General features: G+C 58.4%; 2 protein-coding genes across 8 annotated transcripts in view; both read left to right on the top strand.

The window, feature by feature from the left end:
- The first annotated feature begins 10 nt into the window (after positions 1-10).
- On the top strand, positions 11-5,936 carry LOC102094691 (Putative oxidoreductase C663.06c). 2 transcript variants are annotated; one of them, XM_005512621.3, is made up of 6 exons: positions 11-249; positions 2,394-2,445; positions 3,296-3,486; positions 4,329-4,487; positions 4,798-4,908; positions 5,620-5,936. In XM_005512621.3, exons 1-6 carry the CDS (start codon positions 103-105, stop codon positions 5,731-5,733), a joined length of 774 nt encoding a protein of 257 aa, XP_005512678.2. In that variant the 5' UTR covers positions 11-102; the 3' UTR covers positions 5,734-5,936. The 2 variants fall into 2 exon arrangements, with proteins under 2 accessions (XP_005512678.2, XP_064885184.1); XM_065029112.1 differs by lacking the exon at positions 2,394-2,445 and having other exon boundaries at positions 89-249.
- A 186-nt stretch (positions 5,937-6,122) lies between these two features.
- RIPOR1 (RHO family interacting cell polarization regulator 1) overlaps positions 6,123-20,177 on the top strand; it is a 34,586-nt gene continuing 20,531 nt past the window's right edge. For 4 of the 6 annotated variants that reach the window (XM_065029086.1, XM_065029088.1, XM_065029085.1 and 1 more), the window contains exon 1: positions 16,175-16,448. In XM_065029086.1, the coding sequence (XP_064885158.1) occupies positions 16,190-16,448 (259 nt within the window). In that variant the 5' untranslated portion in view covers positions 16,175-16,189. Of the gene's footprint in view, positions 8,180-8,960; positions 9,195-15,265; positions 15,370-16,174; positions 16,449-20,177 lie in introns of those variants that run through there. The other 2 variants (XM_065029090.1, XM_065029092.1) reach the window with 2 other exon arrangements.

Below are 20,177 nucleotides of genomic sequence, written 5' to 3'. Positions count from 1 at the left end.
CGCGCACGCACGGCCCCATGGGTGGCTGGGAAGCCCTTCCCGGGCAGCCCGGGCCGGGGAGGCGGTACCGGGCCGGTTCCGCCCCGCTGGGGGCGGGCGGCGATGGCGGCGGGGCGGGCGCGCACGGTGCTGCTGACCGGCTGCAACCGCGGCATCGGGCTGGAGCTGGTGAAACAGCTGCTGGCGACACCGCGGCCACCCGCCTGGATCTTTGCGACATGTCGGGACCCCGAGGGGCCGCGGGCCCAGGTGAGAGCGGGGCGGGGATCGGGGCGGGCAGGTGCCGTTAGTTACACGCTCGAGTAGCTTCACCAACGTGAAGAAAAGCATTGTGGTCGCAAGGGACGGCGTGTTTGCAGCGGTGTGAAGGTCCTCTGAAGGTTTGCTGTGCAGTGGGTGCGGAATAAGCTGTGTCCCGTCCCCCCCAACCGTGCTGCTGGGAGATTTGAGGCTGCCTTGGCCATGTCCCAGCTGGCCCTCCCCTGCCAAAGCTTTGCCCGTGGCCCGTGGGCACGATGCCAGCTCACACAAAGTTTGGTCTGAGCAGGGTTGGACTTGGTGGTTGGGACTGGCTGAGCTGGGGGCATTTGCGGCAGTGCTGCTCTGGACGGTTCCGTGATGTGTTACTGGTGTCCATAAAAGCTGGGAGTCCATTAGCGAGCGGAGCCTGAAAGCTGCGGTGGGATCCTCCCTCCCCTGCTTTGCACTGCACTGAAATGTGACTTTCACGTGTTGCTTCAGCAGGAAATCTCAGGAGCAAAGCATGGCCATGCTTCCAGCTTTCCTTAGGCCCAGCTTTGGTTTCCCGCTGCTTAGCTGACCCACTGAAATAGCAGCATGGAGACATTTGCTCTCTGATAGTTCCCACCTGCAGCTGATTTGTTTGCTGCATCTTCTCGCAGCTTGGCTGTGTGCAGGGCTCACACCTTAGGAAGTCCTCTAAATGGTTGTTGTGTGGTCACTGCCAGTGTTGTTCCAGCTCAGGGGTAATCCCAGTGTGGTGAGAATCCACCCTGCCACCAGCCCGGGGTGCCCAAGCTGGTGAGACAAAACTATCTCGTGTCTCTTCATTTTGCCCTGTTCTTCCCCCGACAACTTGCTGGTATCAGGCGCTGATGAGATCAGAGGAGTTTTTGCAGGGCTGGGCTGGCACCGCTTCCCCCCAGGTGATCCATGCACATTGCTCTCAACCATGGGATGCTTCTTCGAGCCTTGTCCAGCCACAGTAGGACAAGGGCAGCGTCTTCACGGTGTTGCTGCTGAAGTCCATGACCATAGGAGACCGTGGACAGAGTGACTCTCCATCAGGCTCGTGCCACTGCAAGAGCCACATCGCTTCTTCTGCCCCTTTGTGCCTGGATCACGTGCTGGATGGTGTGAGGCTACTTTATGCTTGGTGCAAGGCCATAGTGACTAGCAGCTGGGCAAAACAGGGGAGGAGAAGTGTCTGTTGGCAATCACAAACCATTTAGATGGATTTTTTCATAATTTCCTGAGCCCAGAGGGAATGTGGGAACATGGGGCACAGTGGGGAAGCCCAGAGGTGACTGAATGTGAACCACAGCCAGCACCAGCAGCTCTCCTGCTCCATGTTCGTGGGACAAGTCCTAGGGGAAGTGTCACTTCACAAGAAGCCACTGATTTGTGTTTCCCCTGTAGTATTCTCTGTGGGATTGTTTGTAAGAGGTGTTTAGTTCTAAAAGTAATAGTTTTGGACACTTTGAATATAGTGTTTACATTTCTGTCATCCGAAACCTGCTATAGGTGAAAAAAGCTTAGAGCAAAGAGCTGCTTGGAACTGTAAAGTGGAAAGTTTCAGCTTTTATCCCTTTTGGATTCTGAATCCTCTGCATTTGGTGAAAATAATAAATAAAAAAAAAAAAAGTGCAAAGTGCTTAATTTCGTTTGAGTAGGTGAGATGTAGTGTCCAGAGCAGAGCAGGTCCTGGGATTGGGCTGTTTGGATCCAGATGCAACTTCCCTGAACATCAAGCCTGATGTTGGTGCTCACAGCCGTTCCTCCTCCATCTCACTTCCAGCAGCCTCTGGGAAATATTTTTGGCCGTATCTCCTGCCAGTTTACACCATTTACCCAGGTTCTTAATGGTTTGCTTTGCTGTGGCTCTGCCTGGGTTGTGTGCATAGACCCTTTGGGAGAGTGGCTGTAGTATCTTGCAGCTGTGGCCGTGTCACACTCCGAGGAGATAGATGCATGTTGCTTTGTGGACCCTAGAAGAGGCCTGAGAACCTCAGTAGGTCCCCAGTCCAGGCGTTCACAGGCTCTGAGTAACATCCAGAATGTGTTTCCCTTAGGGTGGACCATTGCTGATGCCCCAGGATGATACTTGGCATCTCTTCTGCCTCGCACTCACTGTTTCTTGTCTCTTTTTGTAGGAGCTGAGAGATCTGGCATCCAAACACCCAAACCTGGTTCTTGTAAAGCTGGGTAGGTGCGCTCTGCCTCTGAGCTGGTGAGCTTGTGGCTGCTGGCCACACTCGCTGCAGTTCTTCCTTCCCTCCCTGCTTTCAGGCTCTACATGGGAATCCGGTTCTTCAGACCTGCTTCAGGTCCTGCTGCCAAAAGCCCAGCTTCTCCAGACCGGTCTCAGCCCCAGTGCCCCATTCCCCAGAGCCTTCTTGCCCTGTGGCCGCAGGACCCAGAGGTTCTTGAGACCCATCCTGTGTGGCCTCCCTATCCCCCAGCCAAGTGACCACATCCTTGCTCTGCCACGCAGCTGAGCTGCCTTGATCTCAAATCCCAGGCAAGGCTAGGAGGGCTCCAGGAGGAAGGCAGCTCCCATGGAAATGCTTGTACAACTGACCCAGAGCCTGGGCAGGAGCCGTAGGGCCTTGCACAGCCATCCCACAGCAGGTCCCAGCACAGCCCCCATGGGGACCGTTCCCCCCTGCTGTGACTGCTCTGGGTTCTCTAGAGTTTGCTCAAGCCTGGACTTCATCCACTGACAGGACGCTGTGCCTGCTGGTCCCTGACACAGCTTGGGAGTCACAGCAGCATTTTGCCACCGCAGGGCTGTCCCCAGGGTGGCTTTGCCCACTGAGCTGCCCCAGGGCAGGGTCCTTCAGCTGCTGGTGGAGGGGAACTCTGCGCGTGGTGGAGGCAATTTTGGGAAGGGATGGGGCTTTGGGTGCCGGGGTGCTCAGAGGTGGTTGCACAGCGCCATCTGGTGCCCACACATGGAAGGCCATGTGAGGTGCATCACTGTTCCTCATCATTTTAATCCCCCTCCTCTTCCAGGCCCCCCGCGGCTCTCAAACCCTGTTCTCTTCCACCACAGATATTTCGAATCCCTCGGCTATTACTGATGCAGCGAAGATCGTAGAGGGGAAGCTGGACGGCTTGGGCTTGAACCTGCTAATCAACAATGCTGCCATCTACACCCCCACGGCGTCGCTGGCAACAGCAGATGCTGAAGATATGATAAGTGTGTACAAGACTAACACAGTGGGGCCAATGCTGATGGCTCAGGTATGGATGAAGCTCTGGGGATGGAGCTCACCATGCAGGGGGAATTTAGACCAGTTTAAGGATAGTCTGGGCTGTCTGTGGTGACAATGGATACACTTCACCTTGTATCCTGTATTCAGTTTTGGGTTCCTCACTACAAGAAAGACATTGAGGCACTGGTGTAAGTTCAGAGAGGGACAACAAAGATGGTGAAGTGTCTGGAGCACAAGTCTGATGACGAATAGCTGAGGGAACTGGAGGGGTTCAGCCTGGAGAAAAGGAGGCTGAGGGGAGACCTTCTTGCTCTCTTACTAGTACCTGAAAGGAGGTTGTAGCATGGAGGGTGTTGGTCTCTTCTTCCAAGTAATAAGTGATAGGACAAGAGGAACTGGCCTCAAGTTGACTGTGAGGTTCAGGTTCGATAGCAGGGAAAATTTCTTCCTGGAAAGGGTTGTCGAGCATTGGAACAGGCTGCCTGGGGCTGTAGTGGAGTCACCATCCCTGGAGGGGTTTAAAAGACGTGTAGATAAGGTTCTTAGGGACATGGTGTAGTGTTAGTGTTGGGTTAATGGTTAGACTTGATGATCTTGAGGGTGTCTACCAACCAAAATGATTCTATGATTCTATCTCAGGGAGCTTTGCCAGGTTTCCTGGGGCAGTGCTGGGGCTGTGCTCCCAGCCCAGGTGCCATGTAGCCCCACTGCACTGTGCTGGGCTAACTGGGAGCAGGCAGGGCCATTGCAGCAAAACACCTGGGCTCTCTTGGCTTCCCACTGTTCCTCCTCATCCTCCCTGCCATAGGCAGGCAGGGTTGCGGTTGCCGGCTGGAGGCACAGGCATCTCACAAGGATGCTTTTCCCCAGGCGTTCCTGCCCCTGTTGAAGAAGGCTGCCAAGGAGAGCACAGAAGAGGGGCTGAGTTGCAGCAGGGCAGCCATCATCAACATCTCCAGCATCATGGGGTCCATCCAGAAAACTCCTGAGTCCTTCTTCAAGCCAGTCATCTCCTACCGCTGCAGCAAGGTACAGAGACTGGGGACCTGCCCGTGCTCGTGAGCTCGGTGGGAGTTGGAGCTGCCCCTTGCCAGGGCAGCACCTGGGATTGTGAGATGGAGAGATTGTGAGATGGAGGGACTTATCCCTGCTGATCACTGCCCAAGCTCCCTGGCCATCTCCATGCCCAGCTGCTGCCCTCCTAGGGGACACAGGTACTGTCTCTTGAAGACCTGGCATTGCTATTTCTTCCTTGCCATGTGGCAGGGATGGGAAAGGGAGTCTGAGGTATGGAGCTTTCTGCTACCCGTGGCTGATCCATCCTTCCTTCCTTCCTCAGGCTGCACTCAACATGCTCACCCAGTGCCAGGCTCTGACCTACAGGGCAGCCGGGATCCTCTGTGTGGCACTTCACCCCGGCTGGGTGAAAACCGACATGGGCACCCAGGAGGTGGGTGTTGGCTGAGCAGGTCGAGGTGGGGAACCCACAGGTGGGACCCGAGCCTTCGAGACAAACTTGCAGTGGCATGGGAGGTGCCTTGGGTGGCTGGGATGTCTCTTAGGGGAGGGATCCGTGTGAGAATGAGTTGCCTCTCAGGCTGTGAGTTTGCTGCATCTGTGCTGGGCCCCTGCAGACCATGTGGGTGCTCTCTGGGAAATAGCATCAGCACATGGCTGTGGTGAGCAGGAGGGACAAATGGCTTTGGGCAGCCTGGAGATGTGTAGAGAACCTGAATCCAACAAAGCAGGGAGGAGAGGAGCAACACCATCCCATCCTGTGCTGCCTTCCCCGAAGAGCTGCAGTTCCACGAGATCTCACCTCATTCTGCACAATCTGTGGTTTTGGGGTGGTCCCTGCAACCCTGGAGTTTTGAGAAGGCTGCATGTAGCATCATACTTTCATCAGGGATCTTTCATGTGTCCTGTTGTTTTAAACCTGTAATTGGCTTCCCAGCCCGAGGCACATCCATCCAAACCATCAGTTAGCATGCAGACACGTAACCATCCCCTGTAGCAGACCCACTCCACCTTCTGTGGCTCTCTGCTTGGTCTGGGTGGAAGGAGCCCAGCTGCCAACATGCACAAGCTGAGTGGGTGCCGGTGGGGTGCCTGGGAATGCCGGTGGGGTCTCAGTCCTTCTCCTCACTTGTGCCCGTTGTAGGCTGAGCTGACGGTGGACACAAGCGTGCAGGGGCTGCTGTCTGTACTGCCCATCCTGTCTGAGAAACACAATGGGACCCTGCTCAACTGGAAAGGGCAAGCCATTCCTTGGTAACTGCTTTCTGTCCCTGTGAGGGCACCTCACAGTGCCAGGGGGCTCACCAGGTGCCCCAAAACACCAGGATGCTCAGCTCTCTGGGGTCTGCAAGGGTCTTATTTGGGACTCTACTACTGGGTGTGCAGGGCAGCCTGTAATCTTTGCCTTCACCTTGCTAATAAATAAAGTCAATTAGTACTTGTGCCTTCTCCCAGCTGCAATGGCTGCACTGAGACTGACTCTGTCCTGGCCTGGAGCTGGCTCCATGGCCATCTGGCTCCATGTTTCTCCTTTCTGCCCCATGCCATGTGCTGGATCCTATCACCACTTGCAGGCAGCTTGTAGCGTCCCCTCCTCCATTGCCAGCCCCGAGAGATGGACGCAGCTGCCCTGGGAATGTGAGGTGAAACGGGACTGCTGAAAGCTGGGACAAACTCCATCTGCTTGGCTGGTGGTCTGCAGTGCTGATGACATGGGACGGTTGCCCACCTGCTGTGGCAGTGAGGTTTTGGCTGAGCTTGGGAGGCTGGCAAATCTGTGTCTCCAGCCCTCTGGGAAGTGGGACATCACAGTGTGGGCAGGTCACCTGGGACGTGGGTGGCCTTGTGTGTCCCGGTTGTGCCAAAAGTTGTGGGAAGAGAAATGGGAAGCTCTGCAGGTGAGGTCCACTCTGGCATTACTAGAAGCCTAGGTGCTAGTGATGAGAACAAACCTTGAGGGGCTGCTGGACATTGAAGCACCATGAGCTTCAGCTAGTGGGAAGCCAAGTGCAGCAGCCTTCCCTTCGGGTGCTGGGACAATAGGTTGATTGCTGTGCCAGAGCCAAGTGGCAGCAGGTCAGTCAATCCCATTTTTCAAGCCAGTATGTCCCACCTTGGACCTCTGCAATTTGGAATCACCATTGGTGAGTGCTTTCCTTTCCCAAGTGAGGCCAGCTGCTCCCCAGTAGCCCATCCTGCCCCCAAGACAAGGCTTATCCCAGGGACGTGCTGGCACTGAGCTGCCGGGGACTGCACCAGTCCTGGTAACTTGGTGGCTAGGGATGCCTAAGAACCTTAAGGTGCTCCAGGGCGTGTGTTCCTCAAGAAGCCACAGTGAGAGGGCAGATGGGCAGGTCTCCCTCTCCAGTGCTTGCCAAGTGGTGTCGGCTTTTCCTTTGCACAAGTTCCCGGTGTTTGTACTCACGCAGCTGATTATCTCCCTGTTTCCTCTCCTGCCTGATGTTTCCTGCCTCGCTTACTCCCTTTTGCTGGTTTTGCCCTTTGTGTCAGGCTTATCTTCCGGCTCTGGGCAGTGTCAGATCTCAGCGTCCCCCCCCTGCCCACCATGATGGCAATGCACAGACCTGAGCACCCTGCCCTGGGTCCTTTCCTTGGGCTGCAGCACAGGGAAATGCCAGCTCCCTGGGAGCAGGGGCAAGCTGGGACAGGGCAAGGATAATTTAGGATACATCTGCTTTTTAGCAGCTGATCCATCTCTCTTCTGAAGCTGGGGACCAGGTACCAATTGGACCTTGGGGAGCTGCTGGGTCCAGTAGTAGGGTGCATTTCAGGTACCTTTCACATAGGGGCTGCAAAAGGACACAGGGACACATCTGGGGACTTCCAGGGAGCATGGGTGGGAAGGTTGTCACCCAGAGCAGCTCAGACTGCCTCCACCAGCCCCTGTGGGGCCATAGTAGTATCTGGGGTAAACACAGAATCATAGAATAGTTTCAGTTGGAAGGGACCTTCAAAGCTTATCCAATCCAAACCCTGCCATGAGCAGGGACATCTTCACCAGCTCAGGTTGCTCAGAGCCCCGTCCAGCCTGGCCTGGGATGTCTCCAGGGAAGGGGCATCCACCACCTCTCTGGGCAACCTGGGCCAGTGTTTCACCACCCTCAGCGTATATCCTTGCTCTGGGGAGCTCAGCAGTTCTCCAGGCTCCAGGGATTGACTTCAGTGATGGGAAAGGTCCATATTTTCCAGGGTCTTTTACCAGCTGACACCTTTCAGACCAACAGCCACCAGAAAAGACTTGTTACACCAGCAGCTGGTGTCAGACATGTCCATGGGTCAAGGCAGGAGTGGGGAGGACATGGAGAGTCCTGGCAGGACTTGCCAGGATCAGGCCAAGCGAGGGGCACCCCACCATGCTCAAGTGGGGCAAACAGAGACCCCGTGACAGGCTCCAGGAGCAGGGCGGGGGCAGAAGAGGAGGCAGGGAACGGAAAAGGGCTGCTCCTGTGACACGGCTGCGGAGGTGGAGCAGGAGGCAGGTCACAAACAGGCAGCACACGAGGAAGCGCTGGGACACCAGTGTGGCCAGGGTGGCTGCAGCAGCTCCAGGTGCAGCAGGACCTTCACTGGCTGGGGAAGGACCAGGAGCAGAGGCAACCAGAACTGCAGGGACCTCATCAGGACCTGGAGATCCTCTCGGCAGGAGTCTCCTTCCAGCCAGAATAGCTCTTCATTCTGCCAAGGTGCGGGCACTGTCCATGGCATGGGGGGGACAGGGAAGCAGGGTGGTCACAGTGGGGGCATCTCCGTGCTGGGTGGCACTGCAGTCCTGCGGCTCAGAGCCCCAGGTGACCATTGCCAGAGCCACCAGCAGTGGGATAAACCAATGCTGGGAAGGCTGGATCATCTGGGCAACTGCAGCTCTCTGCAGGGTGCAATGCTGGGAGGGTCCCAGGGTTCAGGGCTGCCACCGAAGTACTGGGACCCCAGCCTGGGTGCATGAGAAATGTGGCTCAGGAGGAAGCAGGTCCTGGCCCCCACAGCCCAAGGGCTGCCAAGGAAGCCAAGTGGGGCCAGCAGATAATGTGCTGAGGCTTCCTCCAGCACCGCCGCAGCTGCAGGACCAGGGTTGCTCTGTCGCTATCTGACCCTGCAGAGCCCCATGAATCCCTTTTCCCTCTCCCTGGGTTATTGTTAGTGGGGAGGAAGCAGCTCACCAAGTTCCACCTCAAGCTTTTAACCCACTGCTGCCTGACCTGCTGCTCGCTGCTCCCGTTGGCCAGAGCCAGGTAGACTCCATGGCTGCCCTGGGAGGATGGTTTGGTTTGGCACCAGGAGCTTGCTGCAGGCTTTACCTCCTTGGGGACAAGCAGCACACCCTGACAGGTCTTCCCCAAGCCCTGTTGTCTCGCACAGCCACCTTTGCAGAGGGCAGATACTGCCATTGTCATCTCTCAGTGTGGAGAGGTCCTGAAGGCTTCAGGTGCTGATGATTTCCTCCTTGTTCTTTCTTCCCTCTTTTAGCTGGTTGGATCCTGCCTGGTGCTTCCTTGGGAAGCCTCCCCGGTCTTCTGTGGGGGGTACCATGGAAGTGGAAGCTTTACCAGCTTGGCACAGATTTAACCCAAATACCTAATAAAAGGTTTGGAGGAAATCCATCCTGGGGAAGAAAATTGCAGCACTTCACCAGCTTCATTTGATGAACTGGGGTTTAATCAAACCCCAGAGTCTCCAGAGGTGCTACCTGCTGCTCCCTGGGTAAGTGGAAACCAGATGGATATCTCAGAAATGTTCTCCATATCATCTTCTCATGCAACTGAACTCAGCCAAATTGTCCCCCACTTCTCATGTGGCAGGGAGGGGACCTCAGTGCCTTAGTGTCCTGCCAGCACTGGCCACATGGGACATATTTCCCAAGCATCAGTGTCCATGCAGGAGCAGAGGTAGGTCACCCAGCCGGGGAGCCTGCCAGGGTGATGCAGAGATGCTCCAGGCTCTCCTGCAAATGCATCACATATGTTCGTGTGCCTGTTGCACGCCCCGGTGCTGCATGTGCACCCCCAGCATCAACCAGCGGTTTGCCTGGGCCAGCCTGCCCCATGCCCTGGGGACCTGACACAGCCAACACACACGTGTCTTCCAAAAAAACCCATCTGGGAGCTCTACAAGCTGTGCAGTCGCCTGAACTCGGCTTAGGAGCACGCACACGCGGGTTGCAGTGAGGTGCTTGCCCTCCCTCCCACAGCCAGGGATTCTCCCCACGCCTTTGTCCCCAGCGGTGCCCACAAAAGGGGTGACACTGCCAGGGCAGGTCTTTGGCTGTGGGACCTGGTCCCGCTTTGAAGGGTCCTGATGGGGGATTTGGTGCAGGCAGGTCAGCCTCTCCCTGTCTGTCCCCTGGCACCAGCTGCGCCTGAATTTCCAGCTGTTGCAGAACAAGTTCCTGGGAGGCTGTACCCGGAGCCAGCATGGCACTGAGCTGCTCGCATGTCTGTCTGGTGTTTTGATGACACGGGGCTGTGGGGATGGTGTTAAGCTGCCCAGGGCATGCCCAGGGCTGGGAAAGCCTTCCTGCTGCTCTCCTGTGCAACAGGGCTTGCTAGAGGGGTTGTCGCCTCTGTCCTCCGCACATCAGCACCCAAATGCACCTGTGCAAACACAGTGAGAGGCACAGGGACTTCAGGGATGTCCCTGGCGACCAGCAGGTACCATCCCATCCTCTCCAGCCACCTGGTTTGTGTCCCAGCCTTTGCCTGGAATGCAGAGCAGCATGGCCAGGATGCCTACTCAGGTGCCAGCCCTGCTCCCCTGGAGCATCCTTCCCCTCTTGTTTGCTCTAGGGAGAAGACTTGAGCTCCAGTGATGGCAAGAACAAGGATTCAGGCTCATTTTGATGAGCTCTCTCTCCCCTGTGTCCCTCTCCTCGGAGCCAGGGAAGTGACGCTGGGGAGGAACTTGGCCCCTCTTGTTTGTTATTACAGGATAAAGTTACCCTTTAAAGCAGAGCCAGTGCTGTCAGGGCTGCATACCATCCCGGAACATCGCTCCTTCCCAACGGTTCCAACACACTTCTTGTTATTGTGCTCGTGTGGAGCCAGCCCGCTCCCAGCCCTGGGCACAGCGAGGGGAATGCAGGTGGGGGGGACCCGAAATGGAGCCTCAAGGCTCTTTTCGCACTCTGGGAAGGCTGGAAGCAAAGGGAAAAGGTCTCTCTCTGGAGAGGGAGAGCTCTTCGGAATCTGGGATATGTGGGGAAGAAGGAGCAGAAGGTCCCCCAGGCAGGATGAGGCTGGGGGTATCTGCTGTCCCCCTGGAGAAGGGCCAGGGATGCTGCCCTCACTGCTGCTCAGCTGGGGACCCTCTTGAGGGGACAGACCACTGTTTTCCACTGGAGAAACTGCACCAGGCAGGGCAGTGGTATGGGGCTGGCCCCCATTTTGCCACTCCACAAGTCCAGTGCTAGCTTGACCAGCAGCACAAGGTCCTGGGGTGGCACAAAAGAGGGCTGGCTTCCCCTTTGGGCCCCACCTCTGTCCCCAATGGTCCCAAATCCAGAAGACCTCCCTCTCTTGTGAGCTGACACCCCAGGAGCCACCCCAGCACCCCAAGACTTTGCAGACATAGGCATTCCTCAGCAGCACCCCGGCCATCCCACACACGCTAGACCTTCTGAAAGGGGCTGGGGCTTGTGGGGCTTGACTCCCTCCAAACATGCTGAGCTGTGACGTGCTTGTGGGGTGGAGGGGAAGGAAACCGGCCTGGTGGAGCCGAGCCAGGGAAGGCTTCCTGGCAGCCAGCTCCAGCCTCCAGTGCCGGCCGTACTGCTGCAGATGGCTGGGAGCAGGATGGAAAGCCAATGGCTGTGCGAGCCCTTTCCAGCCCTGTGCCGGCAGGGAGGCAAACGCCAGCTGGTGACACAGCACTGGGGCTCTGACACTGCCGCCCCAGCAGGGTGTTGGAGGGAAGCCTGACTCATCCCCGGCAGGAGAATCTGAGACGTGCAGATGTAAACAGAGCTGGCCCCAACGCGCCAAGGCATGTGACAGATACAGGAGAGACTGGCTGGAGCCACAGCCCAGGGCTGGTGGCATCAACACATGTGCTAGAGGCACATGAAAGGGGGCTTGACCTGCAGAGAGCCCACTGCTCTAAAGCTCAGGGGAGCATCACTTGGGTGGGGAGGAAGGGGCAGGATCTGGATTATCAGCATGTCCCCTCTCTCCCCCCACAGCAGCTTTAGCAACTAGTTTTACCCCTGGTCTGGCTGTTTGCCTGCTGCGACTTTTCTCCAGGGACACCCTTCCCATTGGGACCAATTTGAACCAGCAGCTCAGGACAGGCAGAAGAGGCATGAGATGAGGGCAAAGCTCCTGAGATGCCATCTCGTGGTGCCAGCTTCAGGAGCAGAGTGAGTGCAGCTCATGGAGTCATGTTTCCCTGCATCTTCTCTTCTGCAGGGTTGGAGTGAGCAGAGAAGTGCCAGGCTGGGGTGCATGGAGGGTCACCAGGTGCCTGTTCCCATCCAGGGAACAGTTCAGTTCAGTTGTCTGATGCACTTGCTAGCACATGATTTCCCTTTGGGTTTATATGTGCTGTGCTGCAGGATCTGGGCTGGGAGAGCTGCAGGCCAATGGGGACAGGAGATGATTACAGCCGCTTCCTATCCTTGCTTACCCCGTGCAGCTGGTTTCATTTCCTTAATCCCCATCCCAGCATTTTCTTTGTTGCTTTCTTTGTTGTTTTCTTTGGAGGGATCATTTGCTGAAGGTTGGTGCTTGCTGCAGGCAGCATTTCATGCTCTGGGAGACCAACATGGGTGCCCGCTGGCTGCTCCCCACGGAGCTGCTCTGTGCTTCTGGGTGCAGTGGGTGCTGCTCGCAGGGGGATGGGGACCCCACATCGGTCAGAGTAGGTGTGGGGTCCTCTGCGCTGCTTGGGGAGGACCACATTGGCATGTGTTTGCAAACAGCCATGCCAAAGCACCTCCTGTTCCAAATTGCCTTTTCCTCTTGCATCCCCTGCGGCAGCGGCGTGCTTGGCCTGGGCCAGCTTTGGGACAAGTTATTCCTGCAGCAGCCGACCCGCTGGGCTGAGCTTTACTGGGCGCAATGCCGAATCCCCAGGTTGCTGTTGCCGCACCGTGGTCTGGCCATGTGTGTTGAGCTGGGCTGGTTGCTGGGCTTGTCCATGACCTCAGCTTTCCTGCTCTGTGTCAGATGCTCCCTGAGGGGGCTGCAGGAATCCTGTGAATCATGAATACTTTTGGAGTGATTCCTCTGGGGTGTGTGTGAGATGGTTCCTACCATGCTGAGGCAGGGACGGCTGCCTGTTTGCAGGAGGCGATGTGGTCCCAGGGGATGGGCAGCCTCTTAAGCTGAGCCAGGGTAGGGGTTGGAGGTGCTGCCTGCCACCTTCCCAGGGTGGAGAAGAAAGTTAGAGGGGACAGCTGGGTGGTGGCTAGGGAGCCTGGATTAGTCCATGGTGTCCTTCAGCAGCTCCTTGCCCTCCTTGGACCGTGCTGGGGCTGAAGCTCATGCAGTCACAATCTGCGTGTTCTGGCTTTGGACTTGGGTCCCTGCTTGCCAGACAGACAGTCTGGGCAAGCTGATCGGCACCCAGCACCAGCCAATGCCGAGCAGGTTTGTGACCACTCTGGGGATGTCCTCACCTCTCCTTTTCTAGCCCTGCAGGCAGGCAAAGTGCCGGGACAGGCAGCTCTGCCCCATGGAGAGGGACAGGCTGGGTCAGGGCTGTGCCCCTGCCGCTATGGATGGCCCTGAGCACTCTGGGGAATGGTTCCCAGCAGAGCTCAGAGGACCTGCTGGCACAGCCTCTCCCCACTGCCGGCCAGTTCTCCAGCACGGCTGGGGCCCCGGTGAGTCAGCTGGAGCGGCGGCTCACGTCACTCATGCTGCACCAGCTCTTCGCTTTTTCCCCAGTTGAGTTTCCCCAAAAATGTGCAGCTGGAGGGGTGAGGAGCCTGGCGCCGGGATGCTCAACTCTGAGCCTGCAGAATATTCTGCTGAGCCGAGGCACCTCGGCTGCTCCTGGGGACGATGACCAGGCTCTAAGTGTGCCCAGCACGCGTGGCTGTCCCGGCACAAGGCTTGAAGCCCTGGCCCACATTTACTGCCTTGCTCCAACGCTGAGCAGGAATGCTGAGCACGCAGCAGTGGAGGGAGGCAGGCCTGGAGCCAAGAGCTGGCCTCCTGCCCTCCAGAGAGAGGGGAGAGAGGAAGACGTGGCTCCAGGCCCAGCCTGCAGTGAGAAGTGCAATTTGGGCAGAGACCTGCGGTGCAGGGGTCCGCTGATGGCTCAGAACTTTCTCTGCATCGCAGCAGGCAGCTGCAGGCAGCTGGCATAGCCGGTTGCTGAAGCTGCCAGGGAGAGGGGAATATGCTGAGGGTGGTCCCAGGTCATCAGGCTCCAGCAAGGTGCAATCCTGTGCTGAGAGGTGCTGGGTGATGCCAGCTGGTGCTCAGACAGGTTGTCCTTGTGCTCAGACAGGTTGTCCTTGTGCTCGGGGACTCCTGCCTGCACCAGCACCTGGGGACTGCCGGGAAGCCTCCTCCAGTGGCTGGGCTCCAGGAGTATTTGTATCTGTGCTGGGAAGGTTAACCCCTGCCTGCCGGTGGGCATCGTCCCTCCTTAAAACCAGGAAGGGACTTTGCGAAGCAGGCAGGGGGGTGCTATGCGGACTCGGATGCCAAGCCTGCCTTTGCTTTTGTTTGCAAAGCTGGTCTGTGCCGAGCAAGCTCCCGGTGACCTAGAATAGCCAGTATGGTGTGCCAGCCTGAGCCTTGGCAGAGGGAGTGTGTTGAGCTCAACATCTCCAGTCTGGCAGGGCAGGCAGGCATGTGGCTGCAGGCAGGAGTGCTGCAGGCAGCACCGCTGGCCCTGGCCTTGCTGCGGGCTCATCTCCTGATGTCTGCAGAGGCATACAGCTGCTCCCCATCTGCCAAGGGTTTAGAATGGTGTTTTACCTTGCAATGGTGGTGCACAGGTAAGCAAAATGTGGTGGTGTGGGTTAGTCCATCTACAGGCATCCCAAATCTTTACCAAGAGGGTGATCAAACTTTGGAACAGACTTCATAGAGAAGTGGTCAATGCTTCAAGCCTGTCTGTTTTTAAGAGACATTTGGATAATACCCTTAATAACATGATTTAACTTTTGGTCAGACTTGAAGTGGTCAGGCAGTTGGGCCAGATGATTGTTGTAGATCAATCACTTCCAACTGAAAATTTATCCTACCCTACCCTACCCTACCCCATCCCATCCCATCCCATCCCATTCCAAATGCTCAGTATCTGAAGACCCACCTTGCTATGAAGGAGTGGGTAGGTGGTGACACCATCCACAGGGTGTGGGTGGGATCCAGCCCCCAACCTGATCCCCATGGGATGCTGGATCAGGCGATGACAGTGTAGCACGGTGGTGCTGAGCACACCTTGCACATGGTGGGCCGTCCTGATGGGACAAGGACCATGTGCGTCATGGTGCTGGGACAGGGGTTGGTTGATCAGCCATCTGGCTTGATGGATCCACACATCCTCTCTACCTGTGTTAGCCCTTTGGTTTGGCTTTTCCCTGGTGGCTGCAGGACCTGCTGTCCTCTCTCCCATCTTTGCAGAACTTCTCCTTCCACATAACCAGGCCAGTCTGGAGAGATGAGCTGGGATGCCCTGGTTCTTGCTGAGTGTCCTTGGCAGCAGTGCTCCACTCCTTGGTGTGACCCCAGGAGAGCAACACTGGTGCAATGATTTCTTTGTCGCTGATGTTGCCCTACTGTGCTGAGCTCTGAGACCTGCTTTTGCATCACAGGGCTGGCTGGAGCGCTGCACTGTCTCGTCCTTGCATGGAGGATGTCTCACTGGGGCCACAAAGGCATCAGACCCATTTAAAACTGGGTCAATTCAACATGATCTAGGACAGGTAGGAGAAAGATGGGCTTGGGAGAAAGGAGAGGAGCAGGGCACATTGTCTCAGCAGGCATGGTGCTGGAGAAGCATGGCTTCCTCCCTCCTCTCCACCCACAGCTTTGGGGATGCTCAGAGCTGTCAGGTTTTGGACTTGGACTTGGACTGGCAGGGCAGGGTCTGACCAGGGCAGCCATAATGCTCCATGAGGAAGCCAGTGCCATGTAACATCAGCATCTGTCAGGTGGCAGCCTGCGTTTGCACCAGGGCTGCCCATCCTGTAGCTGTGGATGCTGAGAACAGTCCTGCACTCCTTCCATATGGAGCCTGGAGGCTGGTGGGGATGGGGTATGCGGGTCGGTGCCTGTGCTTTGCTCTCCCATGGTGGACTTGCCATTTGACTTAGGTCAGAGCATGGCTCCTGCTTGCAACAGCTAGGGTCAGGAGGTGGGGGGAAGGCAGAGTGAGGTGTTGGGTACCGCAGAGCTGGGAGCAAGGTTGTCTCTGCCACCGACTGACTGCACAGCCTTGGTCATGTCACTTCACCATCCAGAGATGCTGTCCCCGCCATCTCCGGGCTGTGCAACCTGCTCGGGGTCTTTCAGGGAACGTGGAAGCCCGGGGGGACTATCGTGGCCCTTGGTGGTTGGGGGAGCTACAGCCATTTGCTTTCCGGAGCGAGTCTCCCCCGGGGGCGAGTGCTGGCTGCCTGTACGGGCGGGGCTGGGAATGGGGCGCAGGCAACTTTCGGGGGAGACTGGCGGACCCCCGGGAGATGCCGATGCACCGGCGGGCTGGGGCGGTGTGGACGGGAGCCCCGCACGGCGGTGGCGGGGATGGCCGTGGCGGTCGCGGTCTCCTCGGGGAGGGAGGCGCTCCCGGGCCGTGCGGCCGCCATTGCCGCTGGCGGGGCCGTGGTTTCCTGCCGAAATCACATGGCTCCCGCGTTTCCATGGAGAGAGCCGGGGTGGGCGCTGCCAAGAGCCTGCACGAACTCCCCGCTTTGCTCCCCGTCCATGGGAGTGGAACAAAGGGGATGCACCGAGCCAGGCCCGCTCTCGCCCCGCGCCTCGTCCCCCGCCTCTCCTGGGACATGTGAGTGTCACCGGCACCTCCGCACCCCGGGCGACGCCGCCTGCCCCCGGGGAGACGCTGGTCACGGCGGGGGGGATGAAGGGGAAGCGGGGTTGGTGGATTTAGCAGGGCTACACCCTTGGGGAGGGGGACGGACACGTCGCCTGCTAGCGACCTCGTCTGCCGCCCACCGCCCAGCCCCCGGGTGGGCCACCGAAGGGGCGCGGGGGGTGGCCCGGTCACGGCGGGGACGCGGCCGAGGGGGCTCCGCTCTCTCGCCCCAGCGCCCCGCAGCTCCCCACCCTGCGGCAGGGCCGGGACCGGGGCCGGAGACACCCGGGGAAGGAACCGCCCGACTGCGGGATAGCGGGGCGGACACCACCCCAGAGCCACCCGGTCCCCTCCGGCCCTGGTCGGGGTCCCTGGGCTCCTCCGGCCGCTGCTTCGCACCCGGCTCGGGGAGGGCGCCGGTTGTTTGACTCTGCGGAGGCGCCGGTGCCCGGCCCCGCTCCCCCGGGACGGGTACGGCAGGGAAGGGGAAGCTGCCCGTGGCCATACAGGGCCCTCCCCGAGCCGCTGCCGGGGCCATGGGTCCCCGCCCCATCACACCCCTGCACCCAAGCAGGACCCCGGGGGGGTGCTCCCGAGGGACCTGGGTGCACCCTGTCAGCTGGGTGCTGCCTCCTCCTCCTCCTGAGTGACAGAGGGAGGAATGCTCGGAGGAATTAATGAGACAGATCTCGCTTTGTTGCTGGCCCGATCCTCCTATCTCCCAGCCCTCCCCAGCCTGCCAAGAAGTGCTCGGGAAGGCCTCGCGCCATTAACTCTTTCCCCGCGGCACCTCCAGCTGTCCCAGGGCTTGCAAACAGCCTCACCGGCGTTTTACTCTTGCCAGATTCCCAAAGGAGGCTACTCAGGCGACCTGGAAGTCTTGGGTTTCCTATAAATACTGTGTTGGCCAAGGATCTATCTCTTGGCTGATGTCTGAGGAGCACCCTTGCTGCGTCCCCAAGGCAGGGCTGGGACATGAGGCTATGACACCGCACAAATTCAGGCAGCACAGGGCTTGCTGCTGGTGGTGTTGCCTGCTCTCCGCTGGTGGAGGTCCCTGATGCATCACCGCAGCCCCTTGGGCGGAGAGGAGCCGTGGTGGGAGCTGGCGTGGTGGTGGCCGAGCCCCCGTGGAGGACTCGATGTGGTGGAGTTGAGTGTGGGAATGCAGGCAGCAATGGGCAGGGCAGGGATGGGCAGCTGGTGAGGTGGGTGTTTGGGGTGCAACCAGGAGATGACTTGACCTGCAGTGGGGACAGTATAGGGGCATATCTTCCCAATCCTGGCACGAGGCTTCTGACCAGCGCTTCAGCTTTGCCCAGGAATCTGCAGCCTGGGTTGCTGTGGGGTGCCTGGGGTTGGCGTAATCCGGTGGCTGCTGCTACCCTGAGAGGAGCTGGGCAGGGGCATGTGGACATGCCCTGGGGATGTCACTGTGCTGGGCTCCAGCCTGCACTGGTGACCAAGGCTCAGTGGGTCCCTTGGAGCTCCTACCATGGCTCTGACTTAAAGGACAGGACCTGGGAGACCCGTTGCAGGCACAAAGCTGGGATTTGGGGTCCCCAGGGAATGGTGAAGGCAGACCAAGCCCTGGCTTTGCGTGGGTTGAGGCCATTGCCAGGCTGGGACGAGTGCCGCACCTCGTGCTTTGGGGTTATTTATAGGGCTGCCATTTATATCGCTTCTATTTCTGCTGCTATATGGGGACGATGTGAGGAAGCGAAGGGGGAGGGCTTGAGTCTCCTGCAGCCCTGGTGTCCGGATGCAGGGTGCCCAGCCCCTCTGGTGGTATTGGTGCCAGCCTGGCTGCGGGTAGAGCCTGACCTGGCACAAGGGCTGGTCCTTCTCCAGCACTCGGATCATCAACCCTGCAGAAAAAAACCTCCGCATATCATCTGCAGCATTGGGCTGCCAGCGTTTTTTGGAGCTAGCTTTGTTGGTTTCTGCAAAAGATAAAGTCAGAGGAGTCGGCTGTTGCACTGTGGTGAGGGTGACCACCTGCCACTCTGGAACTGGGCCTGGTCTGGCCACAAGTCACTTGATCATGCACCGTGGTTCTCCTTCAAGCCATGATGTTGGGACTTTTTGCCACAATTGTCATCTCCTGCCCGCTCCTAGCGCTCCCGTTGACCAGGAGCTCTTTGGCCCCTCACCAGGCTGGTGCTTACATGCTGGCACTCATCTCCGCTCGCTCTGCACCTGCAGAGGCTGGTCTGTGCCCTTTCGCGCCATGTTTCCAGCTGTGGTGACGTTCCCAGCCGTGCAAGCGTGTCCGTGTCCAGGGAGTGCTTGTCTAGGAACAACCTGAAGTAGCTTCTTGATCACCTTGGTCTTTGGTGCTGGTGGCACCGGGAGAGCGTGCTCCTGGGGTGGGTGGCTTCTCTGGGGACTGGGTGATGCTGGGTGGGCACAGCCTCAGAGTTGGTGGTCCCAGGGCCAGCAGGGAGCAGCTGGGGAACCTCCCCAGGACTTGGTGCTGGCAGAACACAGGGTCCCTGGGATGCCAGTCCTGTGTCCCACAGAGGGCAGGGAAGTGGCAACGTCCTCCTGGGGTGTCTGAAGTTTTCTTCTGCCTGCACATGGACTGGCCGCGGCTGCACATGTGTGTCTGAACACAGCTGCCTATGGAGGGGTTTGTTTGCATATTCAGCTGTTGTGGTTGGAGTGAGGATGCTCCGGACAACTCCCGAGGCCTGGTGAGAGGATGGCATGACAGGGACACCCCCAACAAGGGTGCGGTTGGGATGTTATGCCCATGTCCCTGCTGTGTAGGAGGAGCAGAGGCAGCTGCCGTGGCTGTTTGTGCTGAGCCAGCATGATGAGCACCCAGGGAAGTCCCCTTTCCTGGTGGAGGTGACTGGTGGCTGTGAGGTTGTCCCCTTCACTGTGCCCCATCCACAGCCAGGTCAGGGACAGAGATTCATTTAACTCAATTACTGCGCAGGCCCTGGCAGTGTTGCCTCAGCTCGTGCCCTTCCTCTGCCCTCCCTTGGCAAGGTGTCCCTGTGCTGGCAAGCCCTGACGGGTGCTGTGCAAGGTGCCACGAGGTGCTCAGAGATGTCTGACACCACGTGCCCATGGCCTCCTCCGGCATCCTCCACCACCTTTTGAATGCTTGACCCCCCTCCTACCTGCTCCTGGTGATCTCCTGGTGGGTGATGCCCAGGATGGTGCTGTGCCAGGCAGCTTGTCTGCATATCGGCTGCCCCGCAGCCCTTGGTGGGGCCACAGGTAGGGCTATGGAGAGCCAGAGTCCCTACAAGTGGCACAGTCTGGCAGTCACCCTTCTGTCAGGGAAGCCTGAATGTCCCTTCACTCTGTGTGGCGCTGGGGCTCCACACAGCTTTAGCGTGGCTTTCTCGTTAACCTTTAATGAGAACAAACGAGCTGGCATGGGCCGTGGCTGCAGGCACGCTGCCTGGCCGTGCGCTGGGCATTGGCTCTGCAGGGCTGCCAGCGCGGCAGAGGCTTTGCAGAAGGCTGGTCGTTCCTGGGGCGGTGCCGGGAGCAATGCTTTCCCATGGGGAGAAGCCACAAGCAGTGAAAAGCCGGGCAGTGGACCCCTGCCCATGGCAGCCACTAGGTCAGGACTCTGCCTGTTGGTGAGGAGAGCTGAGGGGCACATCCTGACTGGGCAAGGTAGCAGACATGATCTTCATGCAAGTTCTTGAAGACTGGCATGGAGGTGGGTCCCCCCGG

The sequence above is a fragment of the Columba livia genome, chromosome 13, assembly GCF_036013475.1.
Source record: "Columba livia isolate bColLiv1 breed racing homer chromosome 13, bColLiv1.pat.W.v2, whole genome shotgun sequence".
Taxonomy (NCBI): domain Eukaryota; kingdom Metazoa; phylum Chordata; class Aves; order Columbiformes; family Columbidae; genus Columba; species Columba livia.
The sequence above is the reverse complement of the archived record's forward strand: the minus strand, read 5'-3'. Positions and strand labels throughout refer to the sequence as shown.